This window comes from Suillus fuscotomentosus, assembly GCF_016647785.1.
Source record: "Suillus fuscotomentosus strain FC203 chromosome Unknown F5891scaffold_183, whole genome shotgun sequence".
NCBI classification, from domain to species: domain Eukaryota; kingdom Fungi; phylum Basidiomycota; class Agaricomycetes; order Boletales; family Suillaceae; genus Suillus; species Suillus fuscotomentosus.
The window spans coordinates 61,800-79,172 of NW_024539695.1; the positions used below are offsets into that span (position 1 = coordinate 61,800).

General features: G+C 47.4%; 6 protein-coding genes across 6 annotated transcripts; 3 read left to right on the forward strand and 3 right to left on the reverse strand.

Moving 5' to 3' along the window:
• Positions 1-4,226: 4,226 nt before the first annotated feature.
• On the reverse strand, positions 4,227-5,440 carry F5891DRAFT_987876 (uncharacterized protein; the record flags this gene model as incomplete). Its single annotated transcript, XM_041377958.1, has 7 exons — positions 4,227-4,609; positions 4,659-4,670; positions 4,730-5,085; positions 5,137-5,206; positions 5,254-5,289; positions 5,339-5,401; positions 5,437-5,440. 7 exons carry the CDS (start codon positions 5,438-5,440, stop codon positions 4,227-4,229), a joined length of 924 nt encoding a protein of 307 aa, XP_041217118.1.
• Positions 5,441-5,563: 123 nt separating this feature from the next.
• On the forward strand, positions 5,564-7,158 carry F5891DRAFT_1155182 (nucleophile aminohydrolase). Its single transcript, XM_041365208.1, has 7 exons — positions 5,564-5,821; positions 5,876-5,957; positions 6,010-6,139; positions 6,192-6,298; positions 6,366-6,485; positions 6,532-6,975; positions 7,026-7,158. The coding sequence occupies exons 1-6, from the start codon at positions 5,640-5,642 to the stop codon at positions 6,676-6,678; spliced, it is 768 nt and encodes a 255-aa protein (XP_041217119.1). The 5' UTR covers positions 5,564-5,639; the 3' UTR covers positions 6,679-6,975; positions 7,026-7,158.
• Positions 7,159-8,428, forward strand: F5891DRAFT_1075959 (chaperone for protein-folding within the ER, fungal-domain-containing protein). Its single transcript, XM_041363382.1, has 4 exons — positions 7,159-7,464; positions 7,524-7,588; positions 7,642-7,691; positions 7,744-8,428. The coding sequence occupies exons 1-4, from the start codon at positions 7,330-7,332 to the stop codon at positions 8,190-8,192; spliced, it is 699 nt and encodes a 232-aa protein (XP_041217120.1). The 5' UTR covers positions 7,159-7,329; the 3' UTR covers positions 8,193-8,428.
• Positions 8,429-10,761: 2,333 nt separating this feature from the next.
• On the forward strand, positions 10,762-13,497 carry F5891DRAFT_1075965 (kinase-like domain-containing protein). Its single transcript, XM_041363383.1, has 2 exons — positions 10,762-12,119; positions 12,171-13,497. The coding sequence occupies exons 1-2, from the start codon at positions 10,919-10,921 to the stop codon at positions 13,178-13,180; spliced, it is 2,211 nt and encodes a 736-aa protein (XP_041217121.1). The 5' UTR covers positions 10,762-10,918; the 3' UTR covers positions 13,181-13,497.
• Positions 13,498-15,114, reverse strand: F5891DRAFT_1075971 (uncharacterized protein). Its single transcript, XM_041363384.1, has 8 exons — positions 14,891-15,114; positions 14,714-14,826; positions 14,517-14,661; positions 14,111-14,370; positions 14,011-14,053; positions 13,860-13,955; positions 13,733-13,803; positions 13,498-13,685 (listed from the first exon to the last, which is right to left on the reverse strand). The coding sequence occupies exons 1-8, from the start codon at positions 15,054-15,056 to the stop codon at positions 13,560-13,562; spliced, it is 1,020 nt and encodes a 339-aa protein (XP_041217122.1). The 5' UTR covers positions 15,057-15,114; the 3' UTR covers positions 13,498-13,559.
• A 1,710-nt stretch (positions 15,115-16,824) lies between these two features.
• F5891DRAFT_1199334 (uncharacterized protein) lies at positions 16,825-17,188 on the reverse strand (the record flags this gene model as incomplete). The annotated part of the gene is made up of 2 exons (XM_041368744.1): positions 16,825-16,948; positions 17,004-17,188. The coding sequence occupies 2 exons, from the start codon at positions 17,186-17,188 to the stop codon at positions 16,825-16,827; spliced, it is 309 nt and encodes a 102-aa protein (XP_041217123.1).
• Between the last annotated feature and the right edge of the window lie 185 nt (positions 17,189-17,373).

Here is a 17,373-nt window from a genome sequence, read left to right on the forward strand (position 1 = left end):
TCTCACAACATCGTCGTGGACTGCTCGCGTTACTCTACATTTACGGATATCGATGGCTATGTATCTACAAGTCAAATTTCTCGCAGTATATATGATATTATTTAGCAGGAGCAGAATTGTATCTTTCTATAGTTCTCACGGCTACAATATCAAGGAAACATCAATTCACTGATGTTATTGTGTGGGTCCTTCATTCTTGCTCTCGAAAGGCTTGAAGTTTGAAACACCCCGGTCATCGGTGGCGGCGGCCCTATACTCAGTACTTGGCAGTCCTTGAAACACTTAGTAGATTCAGGGACTTACGTTTTACGTTTCTACAAAGAAGTTTTCATGATCAACCCGGCCGTTTCCGACGTACGCCTCTTCAGACTGAAATTCGCCATCCTTACCAACACCATCACCAGAACAACTGCCTCCTTGTGAGTGCATTGCTTGATAAAACAGAGCGTCCCTGGAATCTCCATACAGACATCTCAGTCGGCCCTCCCCTCCAGCGCGACGAGAGTGGAATGTGCAACCCTTTCTGCTGATGGAACAGTTGGAACAGTGCTAGTCACTGCCAGTGACAAAGATGTATATGTATGTCATATTCAGGCTATCCTCGAAAGGTTGACCTTAAACCTATTTTCCATTCACAATGTGAGTTTAACTTTTCAATAGAGAGTCGAGATCACTTTAGCTGAACCTCCCACTCGCAGGTCGCAGATGAAAAGTTATTAATAAACTTATCTTTTTTTGTACATAACTAGTACAAGTGCTGAATATTCTACGACATGAAAGACTCAGCTCAGCTTGAGGATCCTCGTCCGATCGACGATACCAGATAGTGTAGTGTTCAAGTGTGTCGCCATCTCACTACTGACCTCAAAAAGGCTTCGTCCTCCGTGACGCGTCACGACATCCGAATAATGATGAGACACTGCAACTCCAACGGCCCTCAAGGCAAAATTTTATTTCGCGTCACGGCCGTAGTCTCGGAGGAGTTGCTACAGTAAGGGAAAAGGGGGTACGTCTTTCTTACGCCGATCTTCCACTCGCTGCGATCCGATGTTATCTCCGCAAGCATTATATATTGCTCCGCGACCTACTAAGCGAGGCCAGCCGTGGCACGCCCAGACATCCTCTACATTCACACCACCTCATGCTACCACAACCACAGTGCAGCAGCCGCGCAGCCACATCCCGTAATCTATGATCGACAAACCCACACGGTAGACTGTATTCATAGAGACGTGGCACGCTGACTACTATTTTCACTTTTCATCCAAGTTCTTTCATTTGTGTTCTTAGCTCATCGTAGATATCATTCGCTATGCCATCAGCGCCTTCCATATCTCATCTTACCGCGACAGCCTGCTTTGTTCGCGCATCGCACATTTTGCATTCCAATTGCAGATTATCTTGATTGCGTGGTAGCTCAGTTTAGTGCGTACATTTTCCAAAATATCAGTCTTTGCATTTTTCAAACGGAGCTGGGCATGTGCCGGTCGTTATGCCAGAGATGGAGGTGCATGCGCGTGGCGAGATTCGCTAGGACAAACACCTGCAAACTGTATCTTGGAATTTGCAACAGAAGTTAGAAGTACATACTTTTCAAAAGAGTGATGCAAGGACCGGGTGTGCGCAATATCAATGAAGTCTTGACTCACGGAGACCACATGCATAGTAGAATACGTTATGCTTCACCAGGACGGCGCACAGATGCCCCTTGGTTGTCCGCCAGCTCCATATGACATATATATATATATATATATATATATATATAGAGAGAGAGAGAGACCAGTCAGGACCAGTCCTAGGGAGAGAGATCATCAGTCAGTGTGTATATGTAATTTATGCTCCCAGTTCCCGGTAACATACCCAGTTGAAGAGAATAAATGACATGGAGTACCAGACGCCGCTCAAGTAACAGGCGGTAATGCCTGGAATCGCGCTAGTCATATCTATGCCAGAGGAATGAATGTGTGAATAGTAGTGGGGAAGGCCCATGAGAGCACAAACACACGAGGCGTTTGCTGTAAAACGAAGGCCGGTTGATATGGCAACAATAGCCTAGCTGATGGATCAACGTTAACCATGAATTTGGGTGTGGTCAAGGCATGGGACTCACAAAAAGGGTGGTTAGTATGGCTACGCGTACGATTCGATTGTTGTTCCAAAGCGCATATGTTCTGAGCACAAAAAAACCTCGAGAAATCAGATTAGGAGCATGTGCATGTCGCAGGAGAAGGACAGATGATACATTCAGAGCAAGTGACCGGTATCACTGCCAAACCTGTAAGAGGAAAGAGCGACGCTCAGCCAAGAAGTGCAGCCATTGAACAAGTACCGTGCACGTACACGAGTAAATATTGATCAACATCCCGTATTTCTGGCGAAGTCATACAGTTACTAAGTATCGTTCATCAGTGGGTAAATCCAACTGCACGCTCACATACATTGAGGTCCTCGTGCGGTACGAAGGCCACTAAAGCACAGCATTTTAATTCATTATCAGGGGCATGTGTACTTGTTTGGAATGAACGCACTATATAGGCCCATAGTCATGGAGAAAAGGGGGACATATCGTGCAGATATATAAAGGGCTTTTAAGTTAGTCCGGCGCGACTGGAGCAGGAATGTCCACTTTGAACAAGATATTATCAATATCCAAAGCGAGGCGTATCGCGGAAGTGCATTGCTTACCTCTTCGTGAATCAAACAGACATAACCATAGGTCTGGGTCAACAAGTTTCACTCGACAGACAGCGGTAGATTGGGACTAACCTACCCAGAGTGTAGCCAGCGCCACTGAGTTGTTAAGTTAGAACGAGGGAGAAGCAGTTCAGACCACATGCATTGTATATGCACTGGTATTGGTATCTGTTATCACTTTGCCCTCGCTTGAAGAAAGAGACGCACCACTGAGTAATGCAGACTCCAGTTTGCCGTAAGTTGGACATCGTCAGCCAAAGGATCCATCTACTTTGATTGAGAGGTAGAATAAACGGGTTTCGCACACATATCATGCAACTTTCTTATATCTGATGAACGAGCTAAAAACCCATCAAGATGCAAGTGTAAATATTTGGAACACCAAATACTTAGCCTAGTCATGATCACGATGGAGCGTTTCACCGGCTGATTTATGTGAAGTCGGCCACGCAGGATGGGTGTTGATAAAAGGGTACGGCTCAATTTGTCGCTGTGTGTAGCCAGTGAATACTGTATATTAGATCCGAACATGAAGTCGAAACGTGTGCTCAACTTGAATATCCTTAATTCTTGCTTTTGAAAGGCTTAGAGTTTGAAACATCATCAGTCCTTGAAACATGCAGCCACCTCAAATCCGAGGGACTTACGTTCAACCGAACAACCGGCCATCTCTAATGTACGCTTTTTCAAACGTGAGATGGCTGTGATACGCGCACGATCCTGATATGAAAGCAGACCGAAGGAAACTAACACGTTCTTGTCCATCGAAACTTATAAGGGGGCAGATGTGGTAATTGGGAATAGAGTTTCAGAATGAAGAACGAGAATGGTTGAACGTTCAAAGGGCTTCAGAGCTTCAACATGCTTTCGAATCTACCTCTGATTTTGTGAAGCCGCGTCACACGCCCAGTGACATCGTCTACTATAAGATTTTGCTTCCGATGATTCGAACACTTTGCGGTATCGAACCATAATATTCCTCGCTATTTGTTTGACTCGGATTGAGAGGATGGAGTCTTCGAAAGAGATGGACACGGCTATCATGACGAGGAAGGAATATTTATGATGCGCCGGAAGATCAACCTTAGCTGCGAGATGCAACCTTAAGCTTGAAGCTTTGAAGCTTGACGGGGAGGTGATAATGTCATCGTGTGTTTCGGTCACGAGTTGTTTACTCACGCGTGCAAATTCAATTCTAGATGCTCTCACGGAGTCATTCAAGAACAACCAACATGATCCTATTGTTTGTTAGCCCCCACAATTCTTGACTTGGGGCATGTTCTCGCTTCATAAGATTGAGTCATCATCGTACGCAGTGATTCATTCCAGAGTCACCGATCCATCCTTGGGGTTTAGGTTTAGCGATCTGAAGTGTAGACGGACATTATGAGTTCGTCACTAATGTAGTGCTACGGTATCAGACGTGTCAGTGAAGTACTTACAGTTCTGTGGATAAACACGTTACAATATGAATATGAGAATCCTAGCCCAGAAACTGCTCTAAAGCAACGACTCTATACCCATGCTGACGCTCATACCCTGCAATTATCCAGATTGAAGACCATGAGATCCTCTGCGCCAATCTCTACTAGTTGGTCCATGGTATTTGCAATGTTCTTCTTCTCAACCATACTACTGATCGCAACCCAACCTTCCGCTTCGAGAGGACTGATGGTGGGTGCTCTTCTTCCAGGCGTAATAGCTGCTGCTTGAGATATCGATTGCCTACGAATGTTATATTCGCAGATAACATATTTCGCCGCCGCCAGGACTCCGGCTATTCGGCTTGCCATGAGATCGATCAGAGGTGCATGATGGGCACGATGAGGAGCGTTTGATTTTATGAGTACTGCCTCTGTTTGAAGTACTGTCGCAATGGCGTGCAGACCGGCTGCTCGCATCGTATCTCCAGATTCTAAGATATTGTTAGATCTTTCTATGCCTGGCTCGGGATGATAACATACCAACAAGATCGACTATTCAATGACCAAGATGTGAGCATCATCGCAATCTGTCATTCTAACGCGCGACTCACCTATACCATCCGCGAGTCCAAGAGCACAGGCTGCTTCTACACTCCCGCCTACATACTGGATCTTGGTTTTCTTATCACCAGTGAGGTTCAATCGCTCATCGATCTCAGCAAAATACGCCCCCGCGATGACATCAAAACTTGTAACCACGCGTTTTCCGGCAAGATCTTCGACCGATTTGAATGGCCCATGTTCTGGAGTTTGCACTTGCAGAGCGCATTTTCCGAACCCCAGTCGATGAATCTCCGTTATCTGATCTTGCATTCCAGCCTCAAGGATGACATCGTGGCCTGTTATGCCAAGGTCAACGTCTCCATTTCCGACAAAGGATGGTATGTCTGCTGCTGGAAGGAATACGCTGCATCAGAGTCAGATTCGGTCAGATGTAGGATTGGAACCGGAATTTTACAGAGCCATAGGGTGATTCATCACTAGGCAGACGTCAAGCCTGTTGTGTCTCCGGAATTGGATGTCGGCGCCTGTAGGTTGGTTTGCATATCACTCAGGTATTAAAGGAGGAACACACCGGAGAGTAACTCGAGACATTTCTCGTGCAGCCGTCCTAGGGTGGGTTAGTACTACTGACGAACTGTAATCAAGATGAATTTGACCTTTTTTTGGAATTGCGAACAGCAGTCGGCCATCAAGCAGGTCCTTGTCTGATCTTTTGTCAGCTAGAATGATATCCAGTGCGCAGAAGACTACTTACTCATATTGAGCTGTACCAAGCTGCAAGATCTGCGATCGTTTGAGTCAAGGTTTACGCAAACAACCCCGCTTTATCAAAAGCAGCGGGTAGTATTGTGGGAAAATATAATTAAACTGCCTACTTACGCGGCCTGGGAGTCAGACTGGACCCGACCGTCTCTATTAACTCTTTTGACCACCAACTCAAGCTTGCCCACCTTCTAAATGACCATACCTGACATGGACTCAGTCGCTCATCCTCAGGAGAGGCGGTTCAACCCTTACACAGAAAATGGTGGTACAATCCTCGCTATTGCCGGTGCAGATTTCAGTGTTATTGCTGGCGACACACGACAGAGCGAAGGATATTCAATTCAAACGCGATATGCACCAAAGGTATTTCGATTGTACGCGTGTCGTCACTTACTAGTTTGTCTCTTTCTCTAACTTTTTCTTTCAAGAACCGATCGCGCAGTGCTGGCTGTGAACGGGTTCGCAGCAGATGGCAATATGTTTGTGAAGAAAGTGAAGCAACGTCTGGAGGTTCGTCGTTCCTTGATGTGATTTCACTGTATATGCTTAAGGGGCTACGTAGTGGTACCGTCACGCCCATGCGAAAGATATGCCCCTACGGGCAATAGCAAGATTAATTCAAACGATGCTTTATGGGCGTCGCTTCTTTCCCTACTATGTATATAACATTTTGGGTGGCGTCGAGGAGGATGGTCCGTTCATCTTCATGCTCCACCTTCTTAATTTATTCAACAAGTTTCTCAGGCACTGGCGCCGTGTATTCGTTTGACCCCGTGGGCTCGTATGAACGAGAGGCCTGCCGTGCTGCAGGTGCTGCTCAGTCATTAGTCCAGCCGTTCCTGGACAACCAGGTGAGTATTCACTACCATTCCCATCCTGATGTCGCCCGTGCATTTTGTCTGACGTTGAAACTCCTAGATTTACTTCAAGAATCAACAAGCTGCACCGGGGACCTCGCATCCGTCGCATCTACCACTAGAGACCGTCTTGTCGATAGTAATCGACTCATTCACGAGCGCGACTGAGCGCCACATTGAAGTAAGCCCCATATTCTGGTCATGTAATTTCTCCTAACATCGTGCAGGTCGGTGATGGCCTTGAAATCTTCATCGCACTCGCCAAAGGACGTACTCTACAGGGCATGGAAAGCATCCGGGGTCTGCAAGAGTTAACCGTGACGGAAGATGGCGAACGCTTGTTTGTTATGAGGAGGGATTTGAAGAAAGATTAAATCGCTTGTATTCTATATAACTTTCCCTCGCTGATTGCATTTCTTGACATCGACAGTGAATACATTCTTTGAGTATGTAAAGAATGCAAACGGAAACACCGAGTTGCTGTACTGATCATAAAACCTATGCAGCTGATTCCACAATTAGTACGTGTAAGAATTTTGCGTGACGACATGCCACGACCGTCTGATGGTCTGATCTGCCCGGTTGGGCACTGCGAGCAATTAGGTGGGACGTCAAGCAGTGACTGCAGCATGGTGGCAATCATCGTCGGAAAATTGGCGCCCAATGACATGCTGAAGCTTGTTGGTTTCATGTTGGACTAGAGACGGAGATGAAGACTTACGGTGAACTTGTGGTGAACTAATGTTACCAAACACAGTCTCAGAGAAACCCGCGTTTACGTGAGTTATTCACATGGATGATGGAACCCTCTCCCAGTGTCGGCGATAAAATTATTAAGATGTGAAACAAAGACTGATACCAAACAAGAACAAACAGACTGCTGGACCTCTCACCTCGACACTATCGTCGTTCTCAACGTTCGCTCCCCCTCGTGGTTGTCCCGTAGTCTTTTTCCTCTGCCCCTTCATACCCCGAAAAAATATCAAACGCTGGCATAAAATATCTGAATCTTATAGACATCCTTGATGATGATATTCACTTCCTTACTTTTGCTGCTCGCAACCTCTGCCCATGGCCAGACCGTTTACGATGCAGCCCATAATGTCACCGCCATCACTGGCACCTGGAGCTCTGGCAGCCAGAATGTCGTTACTGGATCCGTGAGTCGTACATTTTGATTATAGTCTACTTTTTCGGCTCAAGTTGGTGTGGTGTCAAGGGCTTTGCTACGCCATCCCAAGAGTCGTTTACATACCCAAGCACGACAGGGATGTCATATTCTTTGTGAGTATCGATAGTGTTTCAATCCTCAATGTCTGACTTGAATCGAATCATAGCACGGACGATGGGTACTACGAGATCGCGCGGTATCGTATGACCAGCAATGGTTTGCTTTTTGTGCTGTATCATGTTTCATGCCGCTAAGGCACTCCTCGCAGGCACCGTACCAACCTGCATCACAGGCGTTATGAACTGGTGTCACGGTACATACGTGCTCGCCTCCAATGGCTCCATCGTCATGACGCCATTCGGCGACGGCTACCAACAAATACAAGATCCTTGTGCCGCCGTCTCCAACTTCATAGAGATCTATAACTACGTTGAGCTTTACGTTCTCTGGAACATATATCAAGATCCGGTCAAGGGGTATACTCTTCAGCTGTACCAGTACGATGGCACACCGTTGCCACCTCAATACCTCATCAGCACTTCACCCAACATGCTCCCAACTCAGGCCCTCCGTAATGTCAGCACAACCACCAGTGCTACCGTCCAAAATGCAGCAGTCGTCAACGCCAATGCTGGGGAGCGCAGATGGGAGTCAGCGGGCATGACAGGCCTGCTTACGGTGATTTCAGGTCTTGGACTGGCTTCTCTACTATTGTAGAATGGGACATGATCACTATACCTCCGCGCCGTCGTCGTATTTTTTATACCTATAACACACGCTTTTTTTGCATTGGACCTTTGGACACATACCTACCTGCAGCGTCATGGATCCTTTTGTCGATGCAATATGGATACCCTGTGATCGACTGCAGCAGACGCTCGTTTGATATGCGTTCTAGTCCTTTGTTTAGTATTACATCCGCCGGCTTGGATAATGAAGACACTTACACGTCACAGGAAGAGTATGGTGTGCGCGTGAACATGTGATGCTGGACAACATGGGCGCCACAACTTTGTATGGCTTGTAAGCTCCACGTTCAAATTGCTCCACAACTTCCTGCTGCGGTTGTCTTTGCCAAAACTAGTTAAGACTCCCCGTTGCCTTCTCCTCCTTGTCTCCGTGTTGCCGCCCCTGGACCCATTAATGAATTAATGATGCTCCGTCTTGCTCCGGGCTTCACGCCGGAAGGAGTCCCCCACTGTGGCATCATGTTTAGCAGCTCTCCTTTCTGTCAACCAGCGAGTCTAAACATTCTCGCTCGGTGCATATCAAAGTCACCGACCCAATTACGGCCGCTGAGCGCGTGTCAACGCAGAGAAACACTCATCGACATTTCACAGGCTCCTTTGCGCCGGACAGACGTGGTGGCCACATCAAAGTTCTATAACATTTTACATACGTCAAACATTTCCCCCCGCTCAAAGACTAAGACACCGTACGCCAGATGGCAGGTCGTCGTCGGGTCTAATTTGAAAGTTCGATACGTGGTGAACTGGCATTATGGGAATTAAAGAAATTGTATTTACCGCTTTGATGGTACTAGGTACATGCACGACGAACAACAAACCAATCCGTCCAGCTGGCCAGACCTTGAGCGAGTCTAAACTCAGGATCTTATCATAGGCTCAGTGGCAGTACATGGATCCCTCACTCGCAAAGGCATCTAATATCGAAGGTTGATAAACGTTCTTGAATTTGGGGTAGGGACTAGAATTGTTGCCTGAACTGGCTGTGCGCTAGTCCGGACGACAGCGTTTCGCTCGGTGTGTTTGTGTGTGGATCACTAGACCTCGCCAACTCCGCTTACTGCGGCCGCCGGCGATCCTTTTTCAAGGTTCTCCTCGGGCTGTCGAATTTACCGGAGGGCTAGTTGAATCTGAAGTTAGTCTAAAACTCACCTTCTTTCTTTCGTTATCATACGGCTACGGTGGCGGTACGTGCATCGTTGGCAGTAATATCATTATTTGATGGAGTGGAGGCCTGGACATTTGCCTGTCCTGGTTGTTTTATATCCTGGGCTGTATATTTCTCGAGGCGCATATCCTGCAGATCTCGCTTAGCAGCTCTACTTTCGGGAGAACTTCCCGGCACTGTTTGCTCAAAACAGTTCGCTTGGGGCGTTCTTTGTAAAGAGAAGTTGCCAAACGAAGCTCGGCCGACGGATCTAACACCCAATATTCTGTGGGTGACCGAAAATATTAATTAAATATACATCCTTCTATGCTCGAGCTAGCCGAATTTCACCCGAAGTCCAGTCCAGCTGGTCGCGGAGCGTATCTGAACTCGCCACTTTCTCAATGTTGAGCCCAGCACGGTGGCAGGACATGAATTACTGGCAGCGATATCGAAAATGCATGCACGTTCTCTTCGTAGAAGGAAGTATGGAAGGTTTCCTGTCCTGGTTGTGCGATACTGCGGCCACACGAGAATTTCAGATTGCGTGAGGGACCGGGGATATCGAATTACAAATATAGACGAGATGGAGTCGATGAAACAACTTAGTTCGGTATTGATACACTCACGGTGAGCGGGCCAAAACTTAGTACATGTGTGCCAACTGTATGGTTGTTTATCGTGCGGTTCATCAATGAGGCATCATTCGGATGGTCCGTTATCGTGCGGTGGTTTGAGACGAGCCGTCAGAGGCGGACAATCGAATGAGCTTATAGTGCCACGGGAAGCAACTGGCGATCGCCGATGCCGAGCAAGTCCGCGCTGGTCTGACAAGTGAACTTCTCTCAATGAGATTGTCATATGAGAGAAACTGCTTCGGATGTCCCCAAAAGTAATGTTGATGATCAGTCGCATTGCCACTACTGGTGAATAGCGTGGCAGGCTGAGAGCGGGGTGATGGACTAAATACGATGACAGCAGCAAGTTGAAGTATACGTTATCATCGGAGTCATTGTTTAACGTTGGGGGTGAAGTCTTGTACGCCGACTTGGAAAGTGTGATCCATAATAAAGGACTTGATTGATTTTGAAATCTAGTGAGAGACCCTAAATATGTAAAACAGATTGGTTTGCCAACTCAACTGAGCCACTGGTGGCGAGGAGGCCCACAGAGATAAGTGAGACTCGATAAGCCTGGGCCTAGAGATAATAGCTGCATTAAATGGAAGAAAATGAGTTCGAAGCAAGGAGCGTTAAGTAGCCGTAGCAGAATAGCCGCCCAATTTCAAGATCGGAACCGGAATGTGACTAATGCACATAAATATGGGAAAGGAGTCACACGCCCGTAAATTGGCGATTACTCCAAGAAGTCGTTTATTTAAATTCTCGTGCCTCTTAATTCTTCCCTTGTCGCCGTTTCCCCTCACAGGCCCCACAATACGCGCAACATATCCTTCTACTGTCATATTCATCGATTTTCTTTGTGCCATTAGACCTTATTTTTCATTGCTGTCAAGCTCAGATCATCGTTCATTTCTACAACACTTTTCCATGACCTCGGGCCTCATCAAATCTCTATCTCCTGCAACAACTACGGCGTCGCTTTCACGCTCCTCCAAAGTTACATCGCAGCATGAGCGCGTACCTCTAGCTTGGGGTTTGCTACCATCCCGGAAATTACCAGATGAATACCAGATAACAGCATCCCACACAGCTTCCGGCTCGGATCTTGACCAGGACATCTCACGGCAACTTATTACAAGCAACAATGAGCACGCACCTCTCTCAGAAAGCGGTGATGTTTCCATGTCACCAGCAATGATGTTCCTATCTGCGTTTAATCCCTCCGCAATCCCACAATCACCGGATGCAGAAGGTGAAATCATTCGCGGCTATGTCCTTGGACCAATCATAGGTTATGGGGGTTTTTCTGTGATTAGACGTGCCTCGTCCTCTTCCGGAGGTGTTGTCGCTGTCAAAATTGTCTGTCGCACCGATTTGGAGAAACAGACAGATCCTTCTTTAGCTAGAAGGCGACTCAATCACGAGGCCCAAATATGGGCTTCTCTATGCCACGAGCACACCTTGCCCCTCTTCTTTTCCGAACACACTCCCTACGCCGACTTCTTCTTCTCTCTTCTTTGTCCCGCGGGATCTCTATATGATATACTTTTAAGGGACGGCCGTCCTGCTCTCCCTCACGATGACGCCGGCATGATGTTTCGACAAATTGTACGAGGCGTACGCTACCTGCACGAAGTAGCAGGCTATGTACACAGGGATATCAAACTTGAGAACGTTCTTGTAGACGAGATGGGTATATGTAGAATTTGCGATTTCGGCATGACTCGCAAAATCGGCGAAGTTGACGGTGATGAACCCCTATCCGATGCAGATAATCACTCTGATAACCACTCTGGTACTCATCGTCACCGTTCCACTTCTAATAGACCTGTAAAATCCAACACATCTTCACACCTCTCAATTTTACGACACCATCGTCCTAGGCGTCATCGTATATCAACTCCTATCGGCGAAAACCCTCCGCCTGTCCATCCATCACATGTTTTCCAGCAAGGGTCTTTACCATATGCATCTCCTGAGCTTCTTCAACCCAAACCTTCACGGTTCAAAGGTGCTAATCCAGCTCAGGACATATGGGCCTTGGGTGTTCTGCTTTATGCCCTTTTGACCGGCCGTCTCCCATTTTCCGACTCATTCGAGCCACGACTCCAGATGAAAATTTTGCACGGTGAGAATATAATATCGTGATCTCCGGCTTGCTAATGCACTTTTTTTACAGGCGTCTATGATATGCCTTCTGGTATTAGTCGTGGGGCTGAGCATGTTCTCAAAGGCTGTTTGGAGCGTGACGTCCGCACCCGGTGGACGATCGCGACAGTGGATGAGATGGCTTGGGGTGTTGGGCTTGACGATGATGACGACGATGACGACGACACATCTCCTGTAACAGACAAGGATAAATTTAAGTTAGTAGATTATCCCAGCCGCCGATCTCCCTCATTATCCCAGTCGCGCTCGCGCCCTTGCGCACGGCGTGATAACAAGCCGAACCCACCTCACACCGAAGAAGCACCCCCAAGGCTGTCCAACCGTTCCCTCTCCCGTGCCTCTGTTTCAACTGCGAGTTCGCTCTCAACACGATGTACAAGTCGCAGTATCTCCCGCCCACCAGTCGTTCGTTATCCAATGTCTCCCACATACAATGAACTCAGTCATTCAGTGGTGAGCGCCTCGACGTCTCTCTCTGTGCCGCCTCTTGACATCGGTGGCCCTGCTCTTCTTGCCTCGCCAGGGCCATCACCTGAGCGTGGCCGGAGACCGAAGAAGGCGGGATTTTTACCCCCGGCTCGGTGTACATCATCATTAGCGACGTCTTCCCGCCAATCAGAATATGCTCCAGAATCTGGAGATCTGGACGCTGATGTAGACGTGTTGGGCGATACTGCTCACTGGACGTCTACTCTAGGCATCAACGCTGCAACAGGACCTAATGCCCGCCGTAGTGGTATGACCACTGCGATCGAGCGTCTGAAAGCTATCCAGGACGCACTGCCGCCGCAAGAGCACAAAAGGGCCGAGAGCACACCTCCAGCGTCAGGTGCTTGGCTACGGAGATCGCGGCTTCGTATCAAGGAAGATCCTTCTTCCTATCGCGCAGCCGAAGTTCACGGAGCGGGCGGATTTCTTAGAGACTCCAGCACCACTCCCATCCCAATCACGCCCAAAGGCGGTACCCGAAGCCGGAGCGTAGGGCATGACACCCGTCACGCCTATGGCCGCACTCGCTAGTTGTATCACCACTCTTATATTCCCCCAAAATTGCAATCTATCTTCTGGGAACCATCAGATTTGTGAGTTGCTGAAACAATTGCTATTTATCTTGCTTTTTTGTCTGGATTTGGGCTCATAGTTGTATTTTGTATTCAATCCTGAGGACTTCCAGTACATACGATTTCCTTGTCTGTTTCTTTTTCCCGGTATGTCGTTGATTTTAGAGCAATTGGTGTTTGAGATACTCTTGATGGCAAAATTTATATTACGCATTACTTACCAGATTGTACTACTTGTCTTATCCTCAGGAAATCTCGAACCTCATTCACAATACCTGTCTGTGTGGAACAAATGTGCGATATGACTAGCAATAACACACAGATAAAGAGCATAGTGGCTAAGTAGTGAGTTCCATCGGGGCATGACCGCTAGCTGTAACTATCACGTCGTCCGCTGCTACTTTCTGAGCCTGACGCTCAGCAGCCTTGGCCTGAAGTGCCCTTACATCGTCTTGCAATTTGGCCTGAAGAGGAATTTAGCTGAACCCAAATCAGTGATACCCGGACGCACTATTTTAGCCTCTAGTTCTGCTTTGTCAAACCCCTCATATATTCTTTTTGATGACAAAGGTTTTTTGCTGTCTAATGAGTGATGTACCTGAGAATGATCTGACGGAGATAGTAAGTGGCGTTCCTACCGAAAGCTGCACGCCTGAAGACTTCTTCCATTAACTCGTGGTTTCTCCGATATCTCGCAATTGCTAGCGTCCGTGTCGATAGCATTTCAGATTCATCTGCACAAATGATCAATGCGAATAACGTTCATCTGAGCGAATAAAGTAACCGAACCTGCGGATTCGTCATCATCTAGCCGTGGAGGACCAGGCCGCTGCTGAACCAATAACCAACACATCAGATAAATGTTTCTCCGATAATAGGATATACTCACGCCCACCCCTACTCCCCCACTCCCATCTCTCGTCCGTTCACGCTCCCTCCTCCTTTCCAGGGCCTCCATGTTACTGTTCTGCTGCGTTATCATCGCCTGCGGGTTCATTCCAACTTGGGGCATACCGCCTTGATGCGGACCTGCGGGGTGTGGGAAGACTTTGTGACCTGCCCTATCGCCCATGACATATATAGGAGGGTCGGTGATTTGTCGTAGTGGGTAGTGCCTGACGGGATTGTTCAAAAGAGATGGGACGATCTCTGGAGTGCGGGAGATGTATACGTGGATGCAGATGTAAGGGTGAATGTGGATGTGGGTGTAGATGCGGTGGAGTTGCAGACATATCGGACAACGTCGATGGGTGGTGAGAAGGCAAAAATGATGGTATGGTGATTGTGGGACTTACGGATGGGTGGTACGCGGGAGTAGTGGACTAGCACTAGTTGGGGATGGCCGCCTTTGTGAAGGCGGTAGCGTCGGCGCATACGCCATGCTGCTGTGTCTTGGGAGTTGGGTATGAAGCCGTATTTGACTTCTGCGACTTCGAGTTCCTAGAGAAAGGTTAAACTAATTTATGCATTACATAAAGGGGCTGATACGCACCCGTGTACCACGTTGGACAGGCATAGTGTATCGATTTTCTTGGTCTTGCCATCGGATACCGTCGTTCAGAGGTTGAGCAGGATTTGGCATGAACAAGAGGTATATTTGACCCTCTGCATGCATCGCAGAAGCAATCAAACGTTAGTCAAAGACTGAGGTCTTTGGTACTATTCATACCTTGTGGCTTATCGATAAAAGTCCATGTGTAGGGTTGGTTTTGAGAGGTTTGGATGGCACGGAATAGCATGTTGGCTGCATTTTCTAGGGAGACGTTTGGATGATGACCAAAGTCTTCTGGATATTTGAGTATGGGAGTCTCTTGTTGTATTTGCTGAAAGGCCATTCTGGTCACGGTTTACTAAGTTGAGCTGTTTCTTGCCGAGGCGTTGTTTGGTTTGAAAGCTGTTGGCAAACAAACGGTCACGTGTGGGCCAGGTGAAATTGACGCGGCCCTGCCGCGCCTGCCGCGGTCGTGACGCGCCTGTGACGCGGCACTGACGCGGCATATGTGACGCGGCACTGTAACAAATTCCTATGTACAGATCATGTTTACACAACTTCATATCGTATTCCAAACACTTTGAATCATTGTTAATGATCAACATATGAGTGTCTGCCTGCGTACAGGCTCTATAGTGCTGTATTCACCTCTCACCAAATTTACAGTGCTTGTCCTCTGCGTTCATACTACTAGTATGCATCTTGCGCGTCAGTCCTATATTGTTGCATTACCTCTAATTCGTTCATCTATGTTGGTTTTCAGATGCAGTGTCAAATGTTGTCTCACTGCGTCAAGCTTCGACCTCACCCTGCTAAGTTTGATCCACTCTCTATACCCTGCACCAACACGTCGAGCCCCAACCATGGCATGTCAGAAGCCTCGTTTAGGCTGCGTCAAGCACTACTCACACCACGACAAGTTCTCCCAAATATCTTCGCAGTCTCTGTACTAATATCAACATCTACACTCTATGCCGCGTCAAGGCCTACATCAGGTAACCGACTCGACTACGATAATTTCTTAGCAAGCTTTAACTGATCTAAAATTTGCACAATATTCATCATAATTGTACCCCATATGAGAAAGCTTTATATACCCGGACTTACTTGAATGGAACCCACCAAATCCACAGTCGTGACAGTCTAGTCACAATGGCCTGTCAGCTTGCCACCAAGATTGTACATATTGCAACACCTACCTGCCGTGACAATGAAAGGTTCAGTTGTTACGAGCGACCACTGTCACCTAGTTGATGACCAGCAGCAATACATCACATTTATGCCCTGCCCTGATCATGCCATGCAATCTTTGATTGTTTTTATTTCCTGTGAAATCTCTGAACAGATGTCAGTGACGGTTAAAATTTTATATGGCCGGACTATATTGGACCAACACTGCCTACAACCCAAGAGTGTCGAGTTTCTACAATGAATCACTAAGCCATGTCAGTCCGGTTGCCTTATGCAAGGGAGCTTGCCATTGCACTGTCGACAAGAATTTACTTGGTGCTCACGTTAGGTATGACATTGTGATGCTGGCCTGCGTTGCTCATATCTGCGAAGTACATAATTCAGGCTACAAGCGGCGGTGCGCTATCGAACCAGCCAATGTTGATAGCATATGATAGCCGTACACAAATTCAGTTGTTTTTTTCGTGCTCTGCATTCTCTGTCTAGCTGCTGGAAGCTTCCAAGGCCAGACTGTTTTGGATGGGGGCTGCCTTCAGTCCCAAGGTGCGGAGGTATGACAATGTGGTGCCCTCCGTCAGCGATTACTTAGTTATGGCCATCATATGTAAAATGAACGAACCAAGACAAAATTTGCAAACACTCCCTGAACGACAGAATCTTCGAAAGCTTGGCTGCATCATGTCAAGGGTGCCATGGCGCTGGTACTGGCAATTCAGTCCCTTCTATCACCATGCAGGCAAACTATAGTGATCCCATGCAATCTTAGCTTGTTATTTCCATCCAGCCAAGTGCAAGCATAATGTTTGACCGCTGCAAAACACGACATTATTATAAACAGCTACTATTTCATAGCGTGTTAGAACAGGTTGTCATGAGGTCGCATGTATATTGATTATGAACAGACGATACTATAATTAAAACTACGAATGAATGTTATCCAAAACTGCAGCTCGTTTGAGGGCAATGCGCCTTTGTCGGATCTTGGATAAGGCGCTGTTGGCGCTGATAGGTCTTCTGGCAGCAGAGGAAGCAGGAAAAATTTGACTATGGAACATATCAGCCTTCGTGACATGATGAAAGTGAAAGGTGACAAACATACCGATTCCACCAGGTCAGCAGCTCGTCAACTTCCTGGGATTCCTCAGGGTCTTCTAAGAGGTCTAGAAGGCTATGGTAAAACGTCTCGGAGTCTGTGGTTGTGTCGGTCCGCGAGAACACTGAGGATGAGCTGAGAGCGAATCGCACCTTCAGCGGTATGTTAAAGTGGTTCCGCTGCAGAAGCATGATGCTTGATGAACCTGAGTGGCAATATAGGCTATGGAGGCTATGGTGACAGAGTTCATTCCGTGGAGGCGAGCATTCCCGGATCACGTGGCCTTCGGCTCCTTGTCAACCGAACTCGGAGACGTGAAGACATGCTTATAGGCCTGGTGCAATACCATGTAGTAAATAGATTATGTGAAAAAAAC